At 38.8% G+C, this 12,257-nt stretch overlaps 2 protein-coding genes across 2 annotated transcripts; one reads left to right on the forward strand and one right to left on the reverse strand.

Moving 5' to 3' along the window:
• Positions 1-1,300: 1,300 nt before the first annotated feature.
• On the reverse strand, positions 1,301-5,491 carry LOC101306372 (sucrose synthase-like). Its single transcript, XM_004287621.1, has 11 exons — positions 5,458-5,491; positions 4,715-4,848; positions 4,476-4,602; positions 4,205-4,356; positions 3,909-4,101; positions 3,486-3,821; positions 3,297-3,392; positions 3,031-3,204; positions 1,869-2,941; positions 1,647-1,785; positions 1,301-1,556 (listed from the first exon to the last, which is right to left on the reverse strand). Exons 2-11 carry the CDS (start codon positions 4,813-4,815, stop codon positions 1,527-1,529), a joined length of 2,421 nt encoding a protein of 806 aa, XP_004287669.1. The 5' UTR covers positions 4,816-4,848; positions 5,458-5,491; the 3' UTR covers positions 1,301-1,526.
• Positions 5,492-9,445: 3,954 nt separating this feature from the next.
• Positions 9,446-10,087, forward strand: LOC101296146. The gene has a single exon (XM_004288959.1). The coding sequence runs from the start codon at positions 9,446-9,448 to the stop codon at positions 10,085-10,087; it is 642 nt and encodes a 213-aa protein (XP_004289007.1).
• The last annotated feature ends 2,170 nt before the right edge of the window (positions 10,088-12,257 follow it).

The following is a 12,257-nucleotide window of genomic DNA, read 5'->3' on the forward strand; positions in this document are numbered from 1 at the left end:
AGAGAGAGAGAGAGAGAACCAAATGAATGGGTGAGACGTGAGAGACAGAGGAGAAAGATGTGAGATATTTTGAAACATAAGGGTAAGATAGTGATGATAAAAAAAATTGAGCCTGCAAAGTGGACTTGTATGGGTAAAAATGTTGGGGTGGACTTATGCGGAAGAAAATGTCTTAAGGTAGACTTATATGAAATTTTCTATAATTTATTAGTAAAAAAATATCATAATTATGTCTTTTAATAAACACAGTATAAACCTAAAGCACCAAAATCCTTCACTTTCCTCCTCGGCGTTCTGGCTGCTCTCCTGTCCAACTAATGATATAAACTAGCTACTTATGATACTTCACACCTCATAATTCTTCTCCATTAAAAATTTCCAAAACCCAGAAAAATCAAAAACTTTCCTCAAAACATATATAAAACTCCAAAAACAGAAACCCCCACCAGCCAAAATCCCTTTTCTCTCTGCTTAATTCAACTCTTCTGAAAATTATATCTCTCTGCATCACCTCTTCTTCTTCTTTAGTCCTCGCTCCCACTAATACACACATTTATCAATAGCCAAAGAGAAGCAACAGAAAAGAGAGAAGAAGTTGAATTTTTTTTTGGGGTTGTTATAGTTTAGATTTTAGGTTTTATTTTTTATTTTTTTTAGAGTAACAATTGATGATATGACGTGTCGATCAAAGTGTCGAGACGTGTCGAAAAAATCAACATTTTCCGACACGCCGGGCATGTCGGACACTCCGACACTCCATGGTATGAAGTGTCGATACAACATAGCCAAAATGTTAACTAGGAAAAGAAATCCTTTTGTCTTGACTCAATAAGTCTTACCACCTAACTGATAGAAACAGAAAATGTAGCAGAAAGTAATGGGGCCTATTGTGGTTCTTCCCTCCCACTAAATCAAGATGTTTATAGGTTTGGAAGAAAACTTCCTCCTTTTTAAATTGCATCTGTTGATGCAATACTACACGACTTGCATCAGTTTTCTTTCTCAAGAAGAATTGAAGACTAGGAAATGGTAGGAATTGCTCGACTTACTGGTAAAATCGTAGAACAAAAAAGAGAACGGCATAATCTTGTGGGCTTATCAAAGATATATTTAGCCTGATCCACAAGACTAAGAGGCTCCAACCATTCTAAACCCTTTAGCGAGATCTCACTTATAATAAGTCTTGATCGAGCTCATATTGTGAAAAGATGATGAGATAAGTAATTGGGAATTACTATTGGATCATACAAGCATGAAGCATGTAATAGTTAAAGTGAGAAATTGGCAAAATATAATTGGACAGCAAAGTTGACTTCAATTGATAAATGGGGATGAGACCCAGGTTCAAACATTTCCAATCACAACCACCAATGATGAATAGAAATTGAAAACTTGAAAGAAAAAGAAAACCAAAACATATATAATCACAATATTTAGTTATTCTCCTAAACCGCCAAGGAAAACTTGATGATGACTCTCAGCCAACAGATTGCTTCTGCCTCTTTTTATTTACTTGTTCTTGCACTCTACTCCTCAGCAAGAGGAACAGAATCAGCCTGAAAAGATGAAAACAAATTTGATGAGTGAAAAATTTAAGGCTAGATGGGGAATTCTTGAGAGGATTTGATGTTAGGTGAAGAACTCACCAGCTTTTTGTACTTGAGGGCATAAAACATTTCGATGTAGCGACGACTCTCAAGGCGATCAAGGTTAGAGACATGCTTCCAGAACCCATAAACTCCAGTCAAGGTCAGGAGCCTTTCAGAGTAGATTTGCCATGTGTACCTATACAACAAGAAACCAAATATTTGATTAGCTATAGAACAAACCATGTCATATGAGTTGAGATCAGAAGATGCTTTGCTTACTTCTCCTCGATACGCTTCAGGCCTCCCTGGGAAATCTTGTCCCAGTGAGAAGGGTCTTTCTTGCACTTCTCAAAGAAGTCAACAAGGATCTCAGCAGCTTGCTCACCATGGTATGGATCAATATGGTACCCAGATTTGCCATGCACAATAATCTCTGCTGGGCCACCTTTGCAAGTAGCAAATGTGGGCAAACCACAGGTCATGGCCTCAACAACAGTCAAGCCAAAGGCTTCATACACAGCAGGCTGCACAAAAGCTCCCTTGGTGTCACAAATGACACGGTAGAGTTCACCGTTCCTCACGCGGTTCATCTGAGAGGAAATCCATCTGAACTGCCCATTCAGCTTGTAGGTGTCAATCAGCTCATACATCTTCTTCAGCTCAGCTTTCTCCTCATTGTCCTGGGACTCCTTTCGTCGATCCCCAGCAACTACAACCAAGTTAACCAGCTCTCTAAGCTTCTTGTTCTTACCATACCACTCAACCAGCCCAGTGATGTTCTTTACACGGTCCAGCCTTGCCATTGTGAAGATGATTGGCTTGTTCCTGTCCTTCAACACACACAAGTGTTCTTTGTTCTCCTCTTGGCTGTAGATGAGCTCTTCAATTTCCGGGTGGAAATGTGTCAACCTCTTTTCCTTCTCGGAATAAGGGAAGTAAATGTCCATGTCAGCTCCTGGTGAAACAATGTTGAACTTGGGATCAAAGACATCAATCCCATGAACAACACGGTAGAGACCGGGCATGGTGAAAGCGGTGTGACTCTCGTACTGGCCAACGGTATCTTTGCTTCCGGCAATCTCCTGGAAGGTACTGGTGATGATGAAGTCGGTGTGGTTCATGGCGATAAGATCAGCTGTGAACTGGCAAGAGAAATGGTACTTGTCATCTAGTTTCTTCCAGTAAAGGTCAGAATCAGGGTACTTGGTCTTCTCCAAAGCATGGGCAATGGTGCATTGAGTAACACTCAATTTATGAGCCAACAAAGAGGCCACAATGTTACCATCACTGTAGTTTCCAATAATGAGATCAGGCTTGCCCTGGAACTCTTTAGCAAGTTCTGTTGCAACATCCTAATATCAGAACAGATGGTTAGTCTTAATCAGAGTCAACTACACGCCAACAGAAGCTACTGAGTAACTCAATGGAATAAGATCCTCACCTCGGTGTAAGTCTCTAGGTATGGCCACACTTCAAATCTTGAGATCCATTTGCGGACAATTCCCTTCTCGGTTCTAAAGGGAACACGAAGAATATCGGAGTGTTTGGTGTTGTAAACCTTCTCAAGACGCTGACCACAAGTAGTTCCTACTGCATCAGGAAGGAGCCTTGTGACCTGAATTGTAAGAAACATCATTAGATAATAGATAAAGGTACAAGATCATATTAACAAATGAGCTAGAAATAAATCAGATTCACAAAACTTACAATAAGAATGCGAGGGATAATGTCAAGCCCTTGTTCCTTGATACGTTTAAGCATCTCATTCTCCAAAGCACGAACTTGATCCAAGATATAAACAACCTAGACACAGTAATCCAAAAGAAATGTTAGTGAACTTAAATGAACAAAAAAGAAGGTAAACAGTTTAGAACATTAATATGCTCGTAGACTAACCTGGCCACCAGTGTCAGGGTACCCCAACACATTGTCTTGGGCAAAGTAACCATGAGGAGACATGATCACAACATTGAACACCATGGGAATTCTGCCAAGGAATTTTTCCAGATTGCAAGGGTCAGGTGCCTCAAGGAGTTCCAATAGGAGTTGGATCATTTCCAGCACGCGCTCAGCGTTGTCTCCCCAACCTCTCTCCAAACCAAGATCCTGCAACTTGATCTCAAAAGTTTTGTATGGGGTTTCTGGTGCGAGCTTAGACAGATACTCCTCGGCCTTTCTCAGATTATGTTGAAGTGCATTCACATTCTGAATTTTGCCATTGAGCATCATATTCTGCACAAACAAAACCCCAATCAATCCCACCAAAAATTAAACCACAACAATGTTACTAAGTAGATCAACCAAACAAATCCTATATACCTTGCCCTTGTAGCAGTGAACTCGGAGAAACTCGAGCAGAGGGTGCATGCTCTCCTTGTCATGGAAGAGCTTTGCAGAGAGGTGACGGTTGAGGAACTCGACACCATTTCCAATAGATTTGGAAAGAGTTGGCTTAGGGAAAGTGGCATTGAATGGTTCAAAGTCCAATTCAAGCACAAAGTTGCCATTAAGACTGCAATTCACAACAGTAACACAAACCAATTAAGATAATAAGAACTACAAACAAATCAAAACATTGCTAGGAAACTAAGATATTATCACCAAATCCAACCCACCTTCCATCAACAAGCTCCTCTTTGAAGTGCAAGTACTCGGGCACAAGCAACTCCTCGGCAACAAGTGAGTGCACATTGACCCGAATGTACTCCCAAACACCAGGCCTGGGACGAACAGCCAGTGCCACCCATGGAGGAAGAACAATAGCTTCCTACATTAACCAAAACACCCCAAGTTCAGAACAAAACAAATACATCATAACCAAATATTGACTACATATACCCGACAACAAGCGAAAACAAGTGACAACTTATAAGGTTTTACTTTTACCTGGGTGTTCTTCAGAACTTCCCCAAATTCACTTTCCAACAAATTTTTTCTGCTGGCTTCAGGAATTGCTTCAAACTCATCAATCAGCTGATGGGGCTGCAAAAACCCTTTTCCCTTGGCTTCAATCCTACAAGACCACAACCCCCACACATATTAAGCCCTCAAAAACTACGTCGTTTTCACTGATCCAACCACACACAGACTAAAAAAGCCTCATTGTCATGAAAATAGATATGTACCTTGACAGAAAGGCTAGGATCTCGTTACGGTGAGCAGAGAGAGTGTCATCCAGCCTCTCCCTGAGGCTATGGGCACGGTTCAGAGCACGTGAGTCCGCCATTAATAGCTTCTTACTGAATCAAAGAACCAAAATCTGCAAAAACAAACCAAAATGTAAGTGGATAATCACAAGACAACTTAGTCAACTCTGCAACCTTAATATATATACTATATTTTCTTCCCAGAAGACTATGAATTTTCTCTTACCCACCACAATATACAAATGTTAGACTAATATTGCAACCTCATATAGTGCAAGGTGGGAATACTAGGAAGATCCTAGTGGTCTCTAGCACAAAAACCAGTGGTTTTTAACTATTTAAAAAATCAAGATCACAACAGAAAAAGAAGCAGAGTGGCTTCCAGATAAAAAGTTCAGACCCATCATGAAAACCACGCTTTAAAAAACCAAGGGTTCTCAGCAAAGGATGGAAAAACGCCTCTGACAAACGAAAAAAGAGAGGCTTGAAACGTTTCTTGGAACAGAAAATAGTGCTCTGAAAGCAAAGCTTCTCATTTTTGCTTGTGGGATACAGGAAAAATAGTATGGAAGTGTCAACAAATAGATCTAAGCTAAAACTAGTGCCTGAAAACCGAAACAGAGCATATACAAGTCTGTGATCTACATGATCTGAGCAAAATGAAGCTCAAGAAACAAAAGGGCAAACAGAGAATGGGAGAGGAACAGAGAAAGTAGCAGTACCTAAGCTTGAGAATAGGCAAAAGGAAACAGAGAGAAATGGGATGTGGGTTTTCTAAGCAAAGTTGGTAGGTAATTTATAGAAGCGCGAAACAGAAATGGAGTAAATGCAAAGACTTGGAGAAGAGGTAGATGCCAAAACTCTTATTGAAAAGGTTATTACTTATCCACTAAAACCTTCCTTGTCTTGATTCTCACATTTGAGAGCGATTTGCGGTGACTGGTAAACCCGTAAATAATTAAAATTGTATTATACAGAAAAGGAGAGTATCCATGGATGGACATGCAAGAAACTTCTCCTTTTGGGTGGGGCTTTTGGTCCAAGGAAATTAAATGGGGGATACCAGAAATTCAGAAATGGTGTGAGGTTAAGGTAGGAGAGAAAACACTGTAAAGAAATGGTAGGTTGATGATTCACATGTTGGACTTTCTGGCCATTTTGAAGACTTGTAGGTATATTCGTTCCCTATAAACTTTGTGATAGTGATAAACCCTACACATGGTAAATGATGTAATCCTCTAGAATTTAAGGGTTTAATGTAATCCCATCTCTTAAAGTCTTAATCTTTGGTATTGGATCCTTCTTTATTCCTTTCCTAGTTACCTTGTAGTTGGTACCAAAGATGCATACCACAAACACATTATGAAAATAAAATGTTGGAAAAATCTTCATGATCCAATGGCATATTATTTTGCTAACTAGAGGGCTCAAAGTGTCCGAATGAGCTAAGATTTAGAGAAACTTTTGGATATGGAACAAATCGATGCAAATGCAACTATTTTGTTTGTAACTTTACCTTGAAATGCCACGGGATTTTTCCGCCAATGCTAAAAACACGAGAGAAACGAATCGAACGAGTTTAGTGAACTCAATGTAAGCGAAAACGCAGAGAATGAGAGAATGGAAGAGAATGAATGAGAATGGGATGATGAAGAAGAAGCCTTGAGGACCTTTTTATATGAGAGATTAGAGAGATAGAGATGAGAAGGGTCACCTTCCTGGTCTTCCTTCAATTACAATCTTTAATCAATTTTCAAATAATGGCTCTGTTTTCGAAGAAATGAAAACCAGGGTTACTGCTGTGGTTTCATTGTTGCTTTCTGAAAACCACCTTCCCTCCATGTCCAACTTTCCCCAACGACCCTAATTATTTATCTGGTTTTTTACTCATTGGTTCTTTATCTATTTTCTTATTTCCTAAAAGAATAAAGAAACCCATCTTTGTCCTTGGGATTAATTAATGGAAATCTGGAAAGTCCAATTCTCTCAGTCTCTCTGTAAAACCTGTTCAAGTTTTTCCAGTGGCTTCTGTTTTCTTTGACCCCAGGCACGTGACGACGGCTTTTTGGCGGGCGTTTTTCGCCACTTCTGATCCTGTTATTGGCGGCGACGTCACCGTTTGCTGGCATTTACGTAGTTTTAAAATACGTGACTGTAGAATGCTGGCATTTACGTAGTTTTAAAAATGAAATTTGTTTTATTGAGTGATGAGAAATTTTGTTTTCAAACAATCAAATTTTAGTTTGAAAATTGTGTCTCTGATAGTCCAATCCTCTTTTTTTTGTGAAATTGTGACATTTTTGGTCACGTTTATGATGGTCTATTAAAGGTCACTATAAAATTTATTCGTAATTATGATCAAACAAAATAATTTAAGTGATATGTTTTACGTAATATGTATCAAATGTTTCTTATATACTAGCTATATGAAACATCTTAAGTGATATGCTTAGTCTTTTGTATCGGTTGGTGTTGAGCGAAATGTGATTTTGCTAAAAAGAACAAAAATTCAAAATGTACGTGATGTATCAAAAAATCATGTTATACATCCTACGTGCAACAATGAGATAACGGTTTCCATCAAATTACTAGTGGTCGTTGGACTACTATTTTGCCTAATGCAGCTCTTCGACTCTTCCTACTTTACATTTTGGTCTTCTAAGCTTAGGATGACGGATATAAGAGTTTTTCTTTATAATTTTATCTTATTTCATTAGAAAAAATAAGGCAATAGTCTCCTAAAATATATGGTTTTATAAGTCCTCGAGTGGCTCTTACACGAGTTGCGTTAATAATTTGTGCCAAAGTCGTATCTTTTAATCAATATTATGTAGACGTTTTCTCATTGAAAATGATTTAGCCCTTAATATTTTGGTTTTTGTTTTTCAATAATAGAACCAATAATATTTAATATTTATATATGGCCCAAAATGAAAATAGAGCTTTTAACCGTCCATGCCAAAAAGGTGAAAAAGCCCAAAAGAAAGAGAAACCGACGAGAGTTACAGCCGCCCGGGTTACGTTACGGTGCGGAGTAACGTTCAGTGTCGGGAACAAGCAAAAAGAAAACAGATTCCGAGATCTTCATCATGGGGACTACGTGGCAAATTTTAACTGGATGCCCTGACAGATTCTCACTCCCCCATACGAGACCAGATTATTACTGTCTGAGGCAATTGGTGGAGTTGGTATCGGATGAGGGCAGAGATTTGTGGATATACTGTGGGCCTGACACGTCGGATGGGCCCAAGAAAGCTTTAAAAATTTGGTTGGGTAGGGCCGCAGGGAGACAAGAGCTTTCGATGTCTGATGTGGTAAATGGCACAGGCAAGTGCTTGTTTAACGTAATTGTTTGGTTTATTTAACGTGATTAAAGTATTAATATAGAGGATTAGGAAGTAATCATAATGTTAATTAATCGTATCGTGGTGAGAGTGTAATCCAGTGGGGGGTTTTAGACTTTTAGTGGTTTTTTGGGGACACAGATTTTATGTGAGATCATGCTTAAATCACGTGTGCCCTTACTTTAATTATTGATTTTGGATTTGGGGATTTTGTTCCATTATCAAACCATTTGACTTAATTTCTTATGAAATATGGGAAATGGAAAATCTGGTAAATAATATTACGTTCTTAACATTTTTTAATATTTTGAAGTTCTTTAATATTTTACAATATCAAAGATAAATTGGGAAGTTCAATTTTTTGGTAAAGGTTTGACATCAAAACTTGAGATTCCCATTATAAGAGTTGAGATATGGTGAGGCCGGCTAACTTTGTAGCTGACAAACTTGCGGATTTAGGCCACATACTTCTCATGCTCCACCGATTTTGTTCACTTACTTCTTTTTTATTAATTCAAATGATTATCAAATTAGATAAAACTTTGCATAAGTAATCTTCTATCATGATTTATCCACCAATTTTGAACGTGATAACTCAAAAGTCTGAAAGTCTTACATAATCTCAAGCTAATATATAAGTCAACAGTTGAAGGTTAAGCATAACAAAGGTGAAGAATATTGAATTCATGGAGTTCAGGACCCCATTTCAAGCTGGATTTTGGTACCGCACGCCATTTATCTGTGCACTTCCTATCAGAATAGAACTCTGTTATTCTTCTAAAAAAAGAAGAAGAAAAGAAGAACTCTGTTCTTCCTATGGGATACCTTCAATCTCTTATTATGTTGCCACATATTTAGTTCGCTACTAAATCTTTTCATTCGAGTAATTGGCATATATGCATGGACTTCACGTACGACTCTATGTATACGTATATTCATCATTACGACGTATATATATCTTTTATTCTTCAAAGAAATTAAACAGTACTAATTCTTCAATCTGCTTCATTAATCCCGGGTAGCAACAATCATATTTTGGAAATAATCTCACTATATCAATTTCACCCAGTCAACCCCGATAAAACCCATTAAAACTTTCATTTGAATATGTAAGCAAATGGTAAGCATATATGTATCGATCCATTTTGTATCTTCTTAATTAAAACTAATTGCCTTCATTGAGCGCAAGGATATCGAGCATATCAGTCACTAATGTGACATCGAAAATTTATATCAAACGAATATCACCAATTAAGGAAATGATAGGAAACTTGCTCCCCCGGCCACTCTCATATTAGGGTTAGGGTTTTTACTCCCCATACCAATCTGATCTTCCACAGAAAAAAGACAAACCCCTCTAGCCAACATGCCTGACGAAGAGAGTGCTGCCCTCCCTGCAGCTGGTTCCAACACCACTAAATACGTCATCGGTGGCATCATCGGCCTCGTCGTTGTCGTCGGGCTCGTAGCATTCATCTCCGGGCTCAGTCTCCGCCCCTCCAAACCCAGCTTCACCCTCCAAGACATCACCGTCTCGTCCTTCAACGTCTCCACCACCCAACCCTACCTCCTATCCACCAACATGCAAGTCACCATCTCCACGCAGAACAGCATGCCCCACGTGGGCATCATCTACGAGAAGGTGGAGCTCTACGCCACGTACCGCGACGAGCAAATCACGTTTCGGTACACCCTCCCCAAGACGTACCAAGAGCACAGTGAGGTCGTGGTGTGGTCGCCCTATTTAGAAGGTCACACCACGCCTATTTCCCCGATATCGGGGCCTGTTCTGATGCAGGATCTGAACTACGGGGCAGTGCTGGTGATGGTCAAGATTGACGGGCGGATAAAGTTTAGGGTGGCTCAGTGGACGTCGGGGATTTATCGGCTGTACGTGCACTGCCCGGCGATGATCCAGTTGGGGGACATGAACACCGACAAGGAATTCGCAGCGTCTGCAAAAGAGTTCAAGTTCACGTTGGTACAAAATTGTCACGTCGAGATTTAGTCTCTAACTCTCCCTAGCTAGTACTGTTGCTGATTATTTCTTTTGTCATATTGTCTAGTTTTGATAATTTTTGTTCGGGATAAATGGGTGCTAGAGACAAGTACGTAGTTTGGTACGCACTAATTCATATAAGAGCGAGCTTGTCTGAGATTTCTGTGTTGCCATTCTATCTTTTGGGTTAAGACATTCGCAAATTAATACAAATAATCTATGATTTTCAATGGATCTCATCAGTACTACTGGAGCGAACTAATGATTCATTTTCCTTAAACCTCCTCCTCTTTTTCCCATTTAACTTGGTCGATCACTTGGCAAAAAAGTTGTGCATTATTTTTCTTGGATCTGAAGCAACAATTTGAAAGTTGAAACACAATGACCCATCGATGAAATGTGCCAACAACATTAAATCCACCCACCAGTTAACTCTGGAGCCAACTAACAGTGAATGATACCTGCCAATGCATTATAGGGAAAAAGTATTGTAAATATGTCTAATTGTATAATGCATAGGGACTTTTAAAAGGGTAAATGATTATTACATGATCATTTAGTTGCTTCTTCAATCAATGATAGCCACACATTTTGTAAGATATGCTATATCATATAGTATACTAGAATTTTTCATAATAAAAAACCTCAAAACTTACTCTATATTATATAATATACTAGAATTTTTCATAATGAAAAACCTCAAAACTTACTCTCGAGTTATTTCAGTACGTACATAGCATGTTGTGAATTAGCTAGTAGGGGACCAAACTCAAATTATTTGATGGCATTTCATTTGTTTGGTACATGTTATGATGTGACTTATCTTACACTCAAAGCCTACGTTAGATATAAGATGGATCGAGCATGCTTTTCCCTTTTGTTTGGTGGATGGTTGAACTAAACACTTTAAAATAGTTAAATCCCATTGAACATCATATTACCCTTTTTTAGGGTTTAATAAGATTTGTAATAATCCCAAAGAAGAGTAGTCCTGGATGAGATGGTTAAATCACTCTAAAGTGGTAGGTCGAGTGGGACTCGGCCGAAAATTTGATGATGAAAGGATGCTCTCTACTAGTCCTTATCAATCTAGTCATCGATCAGAGATATTCAGAAATAGCCAGATAGCATATGTTATTCTTACTTTTTTTTGGTTACACATATGTTATTCTACTTTGGCAATTGGAATCGAGGAGCTGCATATTCTCGTTTCGTATTTTGTCGTCAGACCAACAAATAAAACATGGGTATATGTGCATGAATTTTGTTCATGAATTTGCATCGTGTCAATTTGGAATATCCAATTGGCATTTGTATAAAAATTCAAGGAAGAGGAAATCAAAATGTCCATGACTTCTTCCAAGTCCCAACAAAAGAAAGAAAAGAATCCATTACTCAAAGGTGGTATAAGAGTGTAGTGCAAATAAAATGGGAAGTATCTATATCCGTATAAGTGGTTTGGAATTTGCCTCATGTACTTGAATACAAAAACAAAATCTAGAATATATGTTAGGGTATTTCGAATCTAAATTCTTTTAACACGAAGTCATCATATACATGAAATGTTCGGGGTGATTCTTTAGTCAATTCATATACCTATTTCGACGTACATAGCTCTCACATTTCGAATAACATCTATCATCATTAGGAACCCCCTATCATGATGTGCTAAAGAAAATGGAAAGTATCTAGGCAGAAGAGGTTTTGGAACTTGCCATCTTGAAAAGAAAGAGGTCCATTTTCTTGAAACTTGACTCCTTCTCAAATCAACTTAGCAGTATTTAGAAGAATATGCTTTTACCCACATTGGGTGGTTTGAACCTGAAGTTAGGCTTAGACGTGACAGATTGCTAATTTTCACCAAGCCAATATTTCCTCCCTTTTTTTCTCGTGGGCCGTCTACTTTGGGCTTTTGCCTTTGCCTCTTTCAGGCCAGCCCGTGACTTCACCATAAACTGCACCGTCCTAACAATAATGACACCCGTTTTCCGTTACGACGCAAGAACGTGACTCCCGCACGTGCGGTGCGTGCGAGTGTGGGCCCCCACCTCCAGGCGCCAGCAATTCAAAAAAATGGAAATATTTTCAGGTGCGCCAGAATCTAACGGAAAAAGAAAAATCCCAGATGATAAATAAAACAAGTAGCCGTTCCCTCACTCTCTCCCTCTCTCTCTCTCNC

The sequence above is a fragment of the Fragaria vesca genome, linkage group LG1, assembly GCF_000184155.1.
Source record: "Fragaria vesca subsp. vesca linkage group LG1, FraVesHawaii_1.0, whole genome shotgun sequence".
NCBI lineage: Eukaryota > Viridiplantae > Streptophyta > Magnoliopsida > Rosales > Rosaceae > Fragaria > Fragaria vesca.